The sequence below is a fragment of the Cheilinus undulatus genome, linkage group 8, assembly GCF_018320785.1.
Source record: "Cheilinus undulatus linkage group 8, ASM1832078v1, whole genome shotgun sequence".
NCBI lineage: Eukaryota > Metazoa > Chordata > Actinopteri > Labriformes > Labridae > Cheilinus > Cheilinus undulatus.
This window is the reverse complement of record NC_054872.1, coordinates 28,538,372-28,552,547: the sequence shown is the minus strand read 5'-3', so window position 1 is coordinate 28,552,547 and position 14,176 is coordinate 28,538,372. Positions and strand designations below refer to the sequence as shown.

General features: G+C 40.6%; 1 protein-coding gene across 1 annotated transcript; it reads right to left on the bottom strand.

Annotated features, from left to right (window-relative positions):
* Positions 1–4,438: 4,438 nt before the first annotated feature.
* Positions 4,439–11,347, bottom strand: LOC121514098 (transcriptional repressor scratch 1-like). Its single transcript, XM_041794185.1, has 2 exons — positions 11,215–11,347; positions 4,439–5,690 (listed from the first exon to the last, which is right to left on the bottom strand). Exons 1-2 carry the CDS (start codon positions 11,327–11,329, stop codon positions 4,963–4,965), a joined length of 843 nt encoding a protein of 280 aa, XP_041650119.1. The 5' UTR covers positions 11,330–11,347; the 3' UTR covers positions 4,439–4,962.
* Between the last annotated feature and the right edge of the window lie 2,829 nt (positions 11,348–14,176).

Genomic DNA, 14,176 nt, shown 5'->3' with positions numbered 1-14,176 from the left:
TCATTAGCATGAATAGCAGTGAAAGCTACTTAAACATCAGAGACATTATGGAGGTCAAAAGAGTTTAAAAGGAATAAAAATATGTGTTTTACTCACCAGACAAGTGCTATGGAGGAACTGTAGTCCAATGCTGATCCAAGATATCATTAAGATTGATAGTATTGTATTATAAACAGAAACAACAGCTCTAAAAAATACAACAAACAGCCTGATTTGGTTAAGATTATTCTTTATTATGAAGTGCCACAAAATGCTTTGTGTTCATTGTGCTTACATTGTCTGTATTCTGGCTCAAAACACCCAGGAGATCCTCTCTCTTCAGCAGAGAGCCAAACCTCCTGAGATTAGGTGTGTCAGATATCACTATACAGCAGTAAAAACGTCTCAATCCAAAGGATTCCTTACAAACCTTCCTGCAATAAACGATTATTTAGGTTATCATCATTCTTTAACTTGGAAATACAAAAAAAAGAAGAGAGGTCAAGCTAGTACAAGGTTTTTTAATTGTTCTCTACCTGAATTCTAGTTAGTTTCATTGTGCTACTTTCTTTAAGGTGGAGATGACTATAAATGGAAGTGCTTAGAGAGAGCAGACCTGGAGCTCACCCAGAGACAGACGCACACACTCGCCTTCTCTGCCTCCAAACCACTGAGCAGACACACAGTAACAACTTCAGCCAAATACCCCCAAGACTTTAAGACTGCAGTGCAAAGTTGCAAAGAGGTTTAATGCACGATGATACAATGTGTGACACGTAAACAATAGCTGGAGACATCACAGCCAGAGATACCGTCATTTAGCCCGAGAACCAGATGAATCTTTGAGCTTATGTCACATCGGCTCTGACAGAAACGTCTGGCCTCGCTCGCTTTTGGAGAGATTTCCATCCACACTGATTCAGGTCAGACCAATCAAACCATTCACCATTCAACATGGGGCTAAAAGAAAGGGAGTCGTTTCAGGAGTAGGGAGCTAGCGATACACCCAACTCACGATACAATGTAAGTATCATGATACAATTTTATGGCTTTCTGTTTCTACAAATACGTGACATTGAAGTCAATTTATAAATACATTTGATCATTTCAGTTCTCTAAAAATTATAATGGAAATAATCTCTTCTCCTTACCTTTCTTTAGAAATAATATTAAAGCTGCTGTGAGGAACTGTATTTTGTCTGTGTCTACAAATAAGCCTGTGCATAAAATAGCCTCATTCTGTTTTCTAACAGCCAAATTCATTACTTAGCAAGAATGTTAAGTAGGAAAATGAAAATAAAGTTGATTTAAGCAGCTAGCACTTATTTTTGTCTGACACCTACCCTTGCCAACAACTACAGACATTCAAAATGGCTCTATAGACACAGTCAGCCTTGTCTCTAAAAGTCTTGTATGCTTTGATAGGTTTGATAGATGTACCAATTTAAATTTCAGTCCATTTTCTACCTGTTCAAAACATCACAGAGGAGCTTTAATACTCATCAATTTTACGGTTGAAGAGTTACCCATAAAAGAGCAGATGTTTTGTTTAAATAAAGTGACATTGATAAGTGCTACGTTTTAGTTTAAGTCCCTTTAGTTAAAATTGAAATCCAACCTTTGTGTCTTAACACACTAGATATGTTGGAATAAGGTTGCTGTAGACATGTGAAAACACTGACATCTAAATGTGACTGAATTTTGATTTAGACCGTTAAAATGTTGTTCACCTTCTTGCTTGGTTTTATTTGGGCAGGGCAAATATTTGAGCCCATGACATCGCAAGTCTTGATGGTGAATTACCCCTGCCCCTCACCCACAATGCCGTTCATTTCAGTACAGTCTGTTGTTAAGTGATGCCAGAGTTTCTACTATTAAATTACATTTAAATGTATTTTATGGAGGCAATAATATATATTGCTTGTGGGAGCTAGCTACTTTCTTTGAAAACCTACCACAAAATCACACATTATCACAACTCTGATTGAAGTCCATAAGCATTTAATCCTTTTGGAAATCAAACACTCAAAAAGGTTTCAAACTTGTTCAAGTTTGAAATTTGGTCTGACTTATACCAGACAACTTTTAGCTGTTTGTTTCGACTTTGTGTCTGTCACGCTCAGATCAGTTGCTACGGCACAAATTGTGTTAATACTGTTTTTGTTTTCATCGCATGTAAATTAGGAACCAAGATTTCAGCCTGTGTTCATATTAATATTTCTATGCAAGGGATCAGTGTGAGGTGCATTAAAAAAGATGAAAGTAATGCTTTTCTGTTTATTGCATATTTTCTATGGTCTCTTTTGTGCTTTTATTTCAGAATTGCATCATATAGAAAAGCACCTGATTCGGTGTTCATAACTACTTTGTATGTATGGTTGTTGTGAGTGTTTCTGCCAAGGCTTATATTCCACGGATAAAAAGACAAATAAAATTGAAGCCCTAATAAGTCAGAACTCCGTGACTAATCATCTGATACGATTCAAATAATTGTGGCTCAAATCTTCACACATCAGGAAGACAGATAAGACCTGCAATTTGCTGACTCATGTTCAGGTTCTTCCACTCACAGCACAAAATGCCTCTTATTACTTCAGAGCTACATATTAAAAGATAATAAGTTTCAGTGTTAAAAACAATGTAAATAATGATGGGTCACCTGCAGCAAAGCTTATACAAATATATACACCCAACTCCAGAGGAGTGCCAAATCTGACTGTTTTTAAACCTCTGAGAGATGACTGAAATCCAGACGTGTGTCCATGTTTCGGTACAAAAATCTCCTTTTGTCTCGCTGACCAAATATGTTGTTAAACTTCAGTCGACCTGTCTCTAATTGAGTGATCTAATTGAGGAAGCACTGCAGTTACCAGATCTATTGTCAGGGATTCAGTTCTGAATATTAAACCTGTTTCTATGCATTTTTTCAAAGCCAGACCAAAAACAGAATTTTTTGTCTCCTGAAAAAGCTCATCATCAAAAGTCACACCGTGTATGCATCTGTGCACATCTGAGTCTTTACAAAGTAACAATGAATATACAGTATATGCCATACAAACAAGCACATCATATTTTTGTGCAGATGTGTGTGTGCTCAGTCTGTCTCTCAGAAAGCTCCATGAATCTGTAGAAAAGGTTTCTGAGCTGCAGAGAACTGGGTTCAGCAACACTGGGATTGGCCACCTAAGTCAAAGGTTAAACCATCTACAGGTTTGGGTTGAATTGAGTTAGCCTGTCTGTAGGTTAATCACTCATAGAGTTAGCTCCTGGTCGGCCCCGTAAGGGTTAAATGAGGCCTACTGCAGATCTAAAAAGGACTGTCAGAGTTCAGCTGCATTGTACTATCCAGCAAAAGTGCATGTTTTTTTCTATGGTTTAAGAATGCACACTTTATTGATCTGAGGTGCTCTAGGAGGGTAGCTGAAAAATGCATTGGAGTTAAAGTCAATGCTCCAGGCTCTGACCAGGTTTCCTACTGAAAATATGCTAACCGCTACAAAATACAATGTATGCTAACTATTATATCAGCTTGCAGCAAACCTCTTTTCTAAATTCTCACATGGGATGGTGCATTAACCTGTTCTTATGGTCTGTTTGTGTGATATCAGTTGTTAAAAGACAACCGTTATTGTATGGCCGCTGATCCTTATTGATTAAGAATTTTGAAAGCCTTATTCAAAGTAAGTCCTTTCCTACATATCAGGATTATTTAATGCTAGCGTTAGCTTAGCGCGTGTCTGTCAGGGTTTCTACAATAGGCCTCACACCCAGCAGGCAGCTGATCCCAGCCTCTCTAGCCTACATCCTACATTAGTTCTACTCACTAAGAGGCAGGCAGTGCATAACAAGAGAGGAAAGACAGGACTTTTTATTTTTCGTTGCTCTAACACTACATTGGCATGTTCCCTGATGTCTGTAATATTAGTTATTTTTCTGTTTATGACTATAGGTGAAGTAAAACATACCTGATTTTTAGACTGCTATACAGTAGTAGGTAATACTTCATAACGTCATCATAAAATACCATGCATTAGGTGATTATTGCTTTTTAAAGAGTCCTACGGAGGCTCCAAGAGAAAAATATTGCCCTCAGGTTTCTATCTATAGGATTTTGGCAAAAAATCATAAGCTTTTTATGATGTTGGCATAGATTCTTTTTTTTTTCCTTTTTTTTGCATGCATGCAATAACGTTAATAAGAAAAAGGTAAACAACATAATAGGAAAAACAAAAAACATACTCAAAAAGTGACATTATGCTTTGGCCTGTAGTGATAGAAAGAGGTTGGCAAATATCCTACTTACATACATAAAAATTAAAGTGCAACAAATAAGTTCAAAGTTTTGTTGATAACAAATCAAGTAAAAACATACAAAAAAGCCTAAATAAATAAATAAATAAATAAAGTTTTTTTTTTACCTCAGTAGTGGAGAGCATATGGTCACTTGGTGCAGCAGAACATTATTATTATCATTATTATTACTATTATTATTACTATTATTCCCCCAAAAAAACAAATTTAGAAGGAAAAGCTCTCTCACTGCGTTTCAGTGCAGAAGCATTAGGCTTACTATTGTCCTCATCATCATCCTCATCTTCATCAGTTTCCCAAAAACATACGGTGTCATACTTTCACTAGATGCCAGGAGGAAGCCGTGTTAGTATTATTGTCTCTATCCAGAACCGGACAGAGGAAGAGGAGGTGATCAGTTTTTGAGGAAGTGCATGCGTAGATCAGTTAAATCCTTAAGTGGGCAAATCTCAAGGAGAGAAAAATTGTGCTATCTTCATCATCTTCATCTTCATGAATAGGCTCTGAGGGAAAGTGAGGTGGCAGAGGGGGAGGTGAGAGAGGCAGGGAGGAGGAGAGGAAGCAAGGTCATATTCTGAGCAAAAAATAGATTGTTTGTGTCTGCAGTTCAGTGTGTAAGGATAATGGTAATTCATGTCTGCAGTTTTGTCTCTTGTTTCATCTACGCAGAGGTCATGCATCTAGGGGGCCTAGAGGAGAGAAGGGGCCTTTGAAGCAGGCTGACTCGTAGTGCTTGTTCAGGTAACTCTTGAGCGCGAAGGTCTTGTTGCAGCGTTTGCACTTGAAGTGCTTGAAGGCTGAGTGGGTCTGCATGTGAGCACGCAGGTTGGAGCGGTCAGCGAAGGCCTTCCCGCAGTGGGCGCACCCGAACGGCTTCTCGCCCGTGTGCGAGCGCATGTGGCCCTGCAAAAGCCAAGGTCGACTGAACGCCTTTCCACACACTTCGCACTTGTGCTTGAGGTCGTGCGTGAGCAGGTGCATGGCCATGGCAGGCATGGACACGTACACCTTCCCGCAGGTGGGACATTTCTTAGCCAGCTTGCTGTCCAGCGAGCGGTGCGTCTGTTTGTGCCGGCTCAGGTTGGAAGACGTGGCGTAGGTTTTGCCGCACTCATTGCAGGTATGCCTCTGGATGCTGCGGGGGCTGCCGAGGGCTTTCCTTCTCGAGCGGCCATCGGTAATGAAGAACGCATCGACTGTGTATCCCTCACTCACTGCGGTGTCTCCGTTGATGTAGCCATCTGTGATTTCCGAGCCTGGACTGTCAGGGGACTCTGAGTCGGGGGCGCCATAGTCACTGTGGATCCCATCGTAGAGGGGGTCAGGGGAGGGCACCTTGATTCCACTGTCGCTCTCAGCATCATACACAACCGGGCTGATGTAGTCACTGATGTAAGCAGCTGACATGGAGAGAAGAAAACAGCACTAGTTAGAGGAAAATGAAGTGAAAACCTTCACTGAAAGCCCGTCTGTCTATTTTTGTACATTGCTGTTACATACAACAAATCTATAAATATTTGTCTTTGTTGCAGACATGACTGTAAGTGTATTAGAAGGCACAGAGATGCATACAGATCATACAGCAGTGAGACTGTGATAGAGAGTCCTGCACATGTGTCTAAAAAGGAAAAATAAAGGGTTTGGATTAACGCCATGAGACTGCTGCAGCCAGCTGGACAGGAAGAACTGAGTGAAATCAGATAGTCTTCTCTCCTCGAGCTTATCTGTCTTCACTGAGACAGTAATGACAGGAGTCAGTACACTGAGCAGCATCACTGCAGAGTCCTTATTGAAATAAGTGCTTAACCAGTGTGGTTATCAGCGCTATTACTCCATCAGTGATATACAGTCCCACTTCTACAGCTGTATAGTGTTTATTTCTGCTTCTGTGTCCCACTTGAGGGCATGAGTCATCATACAAATCATCTGAGTGCTCCATTGATAGCCTATAAATTCAATAGAGATGGTGCATACAACCAGAAACTTCTACACAGTAAGCCATTCAGTATATGATGCCACAATGTCAGATGTGTGGTTCTGAGTAAGACTGAGCAGTTTTAAGTTTAAAATTTGAATCATGCATCTGATCTTAATAATTTTATATGTAGTTCCACATAGTCTAAACCACAAGGACATTTAAAGTTCTATGCAGTATTTTTGTTAAACAAAAAATGTCATGATTAAGATTCAAACTGTTAAAATTTAGACAAGCTGCCAGCTGTCAACAAAAACGTTTAACATATGTTAAAGTCAGTATTAGCATATTGCAACAAAGAACATCTGTCTCAGTCCTGCACACCTGTGGCCTGTAGTGGAGTGTGAAACTCAAGGAAAAACCTGCTGTGTTATTAGTCCAGAGATTACTCAGCAACATAATTCCCCTCAGTTCTCAAAAGATTATGGTTGAAAAGCTTCCTCTTTGAGAGATAAACTCACACACTGACCCTGAGCTCTACAAAGCTGATCTTGAGTAAGAAATGAGCATCAGCACCATGGACAGATCCAGTGCAGTGGGACGTTGTACTGCTGCACATAGGCAGGAGGGGTCTTTTTTTAACAGATGAGAGGAGTTGAGGGCATGTAGTGTGAGACGTCCATGGTGCTGAAGCTAAGTCAGACCCAGGGTCAGTGTGCATGCATTTAACTCAGTCTACAATGCAGTAGATGCACGTGAGCAATGAATATATTTTTAAAACCGATGTGTTTCCTTAGGCACATTAAATTTATTACACATTACCTTTCTTTGTTTTTATTTGCTGTTTAAAATGTATCTTTTCTTTGTATCAGTATGACAGCTATTGGCAGTGAAATAATTGTTTGTATACACTATGTTGACTGATTGCTAAAATTTGATCTAAAATATCCCAGACTACTTCGACTTTCTGTATTATCCAGTTTGTATGGTGGCCTGGAAGTGAAACAGGGAATTACAAAGCATGAAAAAAAGCAAAGCAAACAAAAAAGCATTTTTACCTTTCATGAAACAAATTTATATTGCAAAACACTTTTAAAATTGACAAAACATATCATTTTACAAAAGAAAGAAAAGAAATTCACAAAAAAAAGTCCAGGAAGAATTACAAAGTCTGAAACACTTTTAACAAAAACATTTTTACATTTCTTTAAACTCATTTCATTAGCTGAGACAAATTTACAAGTTGTAGAACACTTTTACAACTTCTGAAACAAATTACAAAAAATTCATGGAAAGGGAATAAATAAGATGCCAAGAGTGACCCAAGTTTCAAGTTTTGTCCGTTTTGGACTTTGAAATTTTGAATCAGATTTTGTAAATTTGTTTCAAATTATGGAAAAAGTTTCAGACTTTGTAATTTTGTATCAGACTTTGTACCTTTCTTTCAAGTTTTGTGTTTCAGGCTTTGTGATTTTGTTATTGCATTTCCAGGCCATCATACATTTGAGACAATATAAAAATGAAAATATTCCACATAATATATAATAATATGGTGATAGTCAGTCAGTCCAATTAAGTTTATTTGACTGATACATTAAAAGCATTGTGTACAGGTATGTAGTGTACACAATGCTACAGTTGGACTTGGGGACACATGGCCAGGAGAAGATTCCTACTATTTTTTCAGCACCTTGATCCCCCCTACCCTGACTAAGCTCCTTGGTATAAAGCTCATTTTCTCTGACATCCTCACTTTTGTATTTTTGTTAAATAAATGTGTTTTATTACAGAGGTGTAGTATGTGCAATATTTAATCTTTACCAGGGTTTCAAATCTTTCCCCCTTAAATGTATGACAACTATGGCAGGTGCCCTCATTATGAACACCACCTCTATCCCTTAAACATGCCACTGGTCAATGCAAAGAATTGCATTTTGCCTTGATGCCTTTTCATCCCACAAAAGTAATGAAAGAGTATGTAGAAGATATAAATAAGTGACATTATATCAGCACCTTTGATTTTTGCAACATTAAAATAGTTGTCACAGCAACAAACAGCCAACTTTTCATTGTTAATAATGACCCTGACAAATGTTGTGATCAATGATGGAAGTTAGCGGTACGATTTAACTTTGCAAAGCAGATGGAGACGCCTGTTTCCTTGTTTCTCACTGGCGAATCCATCTTGCAAAGCTCCCATCTGAACCGTTGGGGCCCGGTTAGAAAGTGACAGGACCAATCAGCGACGAGGGGCAGTACTTTCAGGCGCAGCAGAGTCATGGCGTAAGCAAGCAGCAACAAGAGGCCGGTGCAATTATGGTGGAAGAGCTTAGCGTGGATGCTGCTAAATCGCCAGTTTTATAACTTCATGACATTTCAGCGTTAAAAGAACAAAGAACAGCTGTGACTTGTTTTCTCTTCAAAACGACAAAAGTCATGCACTGACATGTCTGTAGTCGCCATGGTTCGCATTATTCCTTGGTAGCTGCGCGTGCGCACCTTGGTCGAGGCTACATCACATGTTTTGTTGCTCAGATTGGCCTGTAAAGATGTGACAGACAGAACGTTCATCCAATCACACTGAGTTTTTTTTAATCCTCTGCCCTTTCCCAAACATTTAGTATTGAAGGTTTTTTCAGATGGATGTGTGAAACACATCCATCTGGCGTATCAGGTTCAGTACGATTACATTTGAACAGGGACAGACAGCAACCCTGAGGAGCTCCAGTGTCTACAATCATTGATGAGTAATTGGCTCAAACTGTTTGAGTTCTACCTATCAGAGACATAATTCTATTGTTTGTGGTTTATTTATGTCAACATTAGTAATTACTCCCTAGCAGTTATATGAAAATTAAACTTCCAAGTAAATAAATGAAGGGGTCGAAGTTATTGAAAAAGGTGTGGGCTGTAGTTTTGGCTTATTATGCCCACCCTTGTTGGACATCCTCTAACTGCTGAGTTTATTCACAGGTGCACTCAAAACGAACACAAAAGGAAAAGTAAGGAAGAATTGTTGTTTGACAAATCACCGTTGAGTGGATTACTCTTCAAGATGATTAGTCAAATGTTTAATGAAAATAGATAGCTTTTTCAGTCACTTTAAAGCAATTATCATCACAATATGCTACAATGTGTCCTGGACAGCACTAGACCTACCGTTTGATTTTATTTCCGATATCTTGAATGCTAAAGACGTTGTTCCTCTTTTTTCAGGATGTTTTTGATTTAGATACAGAAGGAGCAAGGTCTATCTGACACTACACGTACGTCACAACAGCCACTACATATCTGCTTCAGAGTCCCATGTGAATACACAGCCCCACGCGCGCGCAGAGTGACACGGCTGGGATATAAATTATTCTGAAAGCACAGTGTTGTTCCTGACGTGCTGTGCTGTTCTGTATGTAAAAGCCGCACTGAGCTGTTAGCATCATATCTTAGGGATGGAGACAAAAGGTGGCCGGGACAGGCACGCGCTGCACGCTGCTGCTGAGGCGGCAGATCGCGTGTCAGCGCGAGCTGGGCTTGTTAACCTGTACATTATAAACACACCGACCGCTGCTGACTGGCTGACAGCTTTTGGCTTCACGAGCACGGAGGGACTGCGCACGTGAACACACAGGTTGAAGTGCAACAATGTGTGTGTGACATTGAGGTATTTGAAGTGATGCAGTGGGTTTAAAGCGTTATAATGTGACGTAGACTGTTAGAGGGAGTTCACATTGTGAGTCACAATGGAGTCTTATAATTAAACCTAACATCATAAGTGATCAGTGTGATCCATATATGTTGTAGATATTCAACACTACAGCATTGTGCATGTTCTGTAATAAAATAACTAATTTTGATTCAGAATCTGCTGTCTTTTACCTGGACTCATCTGTGATTTTAAAGTAATGTAATAGTAGAGATTGTAGCAGGCAAAAAGTAAGTGAGGTAAGACCAAAAATGGCAATCTAGGCGACAATGCTTCTTGCACAAATCTGTCGACGCTGCTGAAACAGATTAGCATGGTTTTGCCCCATGCAGGCTTGCTAAATTGCAGGATATTTCACTTGCAATCAACACTGGACCTGTTTTCCACGACATTGTATCTCCTAAAAACTTCTCTTTGTTTGAGCTGCATCTGGTGGTGATGATGTCACAACTACAAGATGAGCCAACACGCCCAGTCTGGTGTTTTAAAAGTAGCCTGTTTTGCAAGATCTACAAGTATGTTGTCCTCCACACTTTGCTCTGCTCAAAAAAAGTAAAAATGGCCCATCTAGTTAGACCCAACGGTCTGCTCTAACCTGACTTTAGCCCGTGTAAAGAGGAGAGCAGAATCCCCACTGACTCTGATCCTGAATCGATCAAACACTCTCTGGACTCGCTGGATTTGGTTGATTTCTCGCGTGACCTTTCCGCTCCAGAGGCAACTGGATTCCTAGAGCAGACCAAACACTTCAAATCAAGCCTGCTTAAGCGTTTCTGTTCCCTGTAAATAAAGTGTGAGCTCATGTGGAGTGCTAACACTCACTGAGCTGCAGGGAGTCGGTGCTTATTGAGATTGGCACTTTATGGTGTCCATCTCAGGCAGCACGTGCTCCTTTTGCTGTCGATTGACAAGAGTGGGAGTTTGAAGCCATGCAGATTAACTTGTTCTGCTGCTCAGAGAGGGGCTTTGAGGTTTTCATTTTTACACACGGAAGGGAAAAAATCGGCTTTGTAGGCTAAGACTTGAGCTGTAATCGATGATTACTGTTTATCTGCCCACAGGTAGCCAAAGTCTCTGTTTCAAGCTATATGGCTGCAAAACGCACGATGTTATCGAGAGATATAATAACAATATTAATGAATTAATTTAGGTTACATTTGTAGTCTGTTGTTTTGAGTTGCACTATTTGAATCCCAGCTCATCCACCTCTACACAGACATCATTTTAGGCTCATCCTCTTCTTCCTCAGAGATACACACTTGGCTGTGAGACACCTGTTAGTGATGCTTGTGCTGTCAGCCTGACCTACCTTTGTCATGGAGCCGCAGGCTGAGGTCTGTCCGGTGCCGGTAGGCGTTCTCCAAATCCGCCCCGGTGGCGAAATCATCCAGTTTCACCTTTTTCACCAGGAAAGACCTTGGCATGGTGCTTCACACACTCACACACTGTCACAAACACAACGACACACACTCACAAACACAGCAGGACGCCGACGGCCTGGCCAGCGTGCTGCTTTCGCCCGTTAACACACCAACAAGACGGAGGCGAACCGGAGGGAGATTGTTTTTAAGGGGAGGAAGCGCGAGCCAAACAGTTTGAAAAACCAGCGATCTCTTCTGTTTTTGCTGCTCCTCTCTTTGTTGACGTCTTCTGTTTTAGTCCTCCTGCGAAAAGAAGGCGAGAAATGCAACTTCAGCACCGGACAGCTCCCTCCGAGGCTGCCTCGCGCACACAGCCTGGCGCGAGCAGTCAAAAAAAAAAAAAATGAAATAAACGAAAAAAAAAAAAAAAGAAAACAAGAGGCGGTGGAAGGCACCCTGTGGCGCGCGCAGAGGCTCGCGGGCCCTCCTTAAAAAAAGAGGGAGAAGAGGTGGAGGAGAAAGAGGAGGGAGGGATGCCAAGAAAATAAGAGGGTGGTAAAAACGGATTTTGGAAGCTTCTTGAAAATGCCGAACACGTCGGTCTTCTCTCAGAAATAGTCCTTTATTCCCGGTAACGACCACTCACTCACGTCCACCAAACATCACAAAAAGAGTCCCAACAGCATCCCCTCTTCTTCTTTCTGTATCCCTCTCTCTCTCTCTCTCTTCCCCTCGTTCTCTCTCTCTCTCTCTCTCTCTCACGCTCTCTTTCTGCAGCTTCCGCGAGCTGTTCCCGTGAGTGTGCTGTCTCGCGATCAGCTGTTGGCATTTATAGCGCGCGCAGAAAGAGAGAGCGAGAAAAAGAGGGAGAGAGAGAGATGGATAGACACACGGGTAGAGGGAGTGCTTAATTTAATCCATCCCTACATCCCCGGGGAGCGGCGACTGGCCCGGATGATTTATTGAAGCTGTTATCACCCCCCTCTTTCTTTCTCTGTCTTTCATTCTCCTTCTCCCACCTTCCTCCCCCCCTTTCTTTACATTTTAAGGCGCGCGAGTGTGTAGGCTACGTGTGTGATAGTTTTTGTGTGTGCGCGAGGCGAGTGTGAGACGCCATGTTTTGGGGAGATAAGAGCGGGAATTATTGTGTATTTTTAAGCACTCATCGATTTGATTCAGCTATCGCAGCGTTCAACATGAATTTTAAATATTGTCCTATTGTGCGTCATTTTTGGGAGTCCATACACTTTTTAAGGGTACTCCTCTTCTTTTATCACTCGCCGGAGGAATATTGCTTTTTTTTTCCTCGCGATGACATGACTCTATGAAGGGATATTAACTAGCATGCTGGGAGCCTGGTAATTATCATTAATGTGGCCCAGAGGGTGAATGGCTGTAGACCAAATGGAGTGTTTTACAGTGACTGTGGGATTAATAGGAGAGCAGGGTGATATCTGCTGCTTTCAGGGTCACTCTGGGTTCACTCACAACTTTTACAGCAAGATCCAGGATTTAGTCGATATTATGTAACAACAACAAAGATCAGTTTAAAGCTTAATAAATGACCTGCTCTGTCATTTGTTTAGCCTTATTTACATAATTTCTGTCTCATGTTAAGGCCCCTTCTTTGTGATATTAATACCACGAGTTTTTTTTAAGTATAAGGTGTTTTCACTACATTTGTTTAGGCCATGAAACACCTTAATACTTGTCTAATTTTAAATATTAACCAAAGACTCTTAATATGAGCATTGACACCCACATTGGCAGTGTATCAACATTTTTTAATCAATTCAAATCCCAAGATTACAAAATAAAGGTATATGGCTTTGTTTTAATGGAGCAGGTGTGCTTTAGGACAGACTAACAGATGTTCAGAAACTTTCCAACAGCCCAAAAAACCTGAGTAGAAGGTTAGGAGAAGCTCTGTGTATGACTCAGACCTACAGAGATAAGCCTCTGAAAGAACGATTTTTGGTCTTTTAACCGTGGTTTGAAGGCTTACTAGAGCTGAAAGAAGCTTTTGTTGCTGTTTACTGAGTTTATACATGGGGCTGTCAAGCTGTTAAGTTTTAGATTGCGATTTATATCAGAATTTCTAAAGTTAATTCCAATTCATCACTTTTGTTGTGTTTTTAAGTTACTCTATTTTGCATTTAAAACAGTTTTTATTTCATTCTGGCAAGATAATCTCTAGAACCATACCATAATCATGCCTTTGGTGACTTTGGTCCTAAGAAGGAATTCAGCCTGACAATCAGCACAGTTAACATGTAGTAGTGTCCCACTTAAGAAAAGTTGACTTCCTGGATAATCAGAGCAGCAAGATTTAGTGGGCATGTGCAGATCCTGTAAATCAATCACGTTATGTGAGCTTAACAGGCAGGCACTGTCGTTTACTAATGGTACAGCCAGTTAGTGAATCAAACTCACACAGTCAGGAGAGGAACAAAAATGTCTTTTTGTTGTCTCTAAATAAAGAAATGTTGTCCATTTAAAAAATGCCAATATAGTTCCATCGGAGTGAATCACTTCACCAGTAGCCACCTTTGTTTACCGGCTTACAGTACAACAAAAAATACACCAGTGATCACAGCAAACTCATGCTGAGGCTAGAGAAAAGCAAAAACATCTTTCTGCCATGAAAAGTTTTCAGCACTTCAGTATAGAAATGTTGCCACTACAGCTGTGTCTAGGCTAATTGCTTCATCAGTGGCAGCCACTGTTTCCCTGCTTGCAGTACAACTGAACTACGCCCATATTCACTGCCTCATCCTCTTTTTCAGACCAGGAAAAAATGTTTCAAACTGGAGCTTTGTCAGATGAATCCGCCTAATGACAGCCAGTGAGTCTGGCCAAACCACTGGTTTTGCAAGGTTAACAATAATTCATACGGAAAAAACAGTGCAC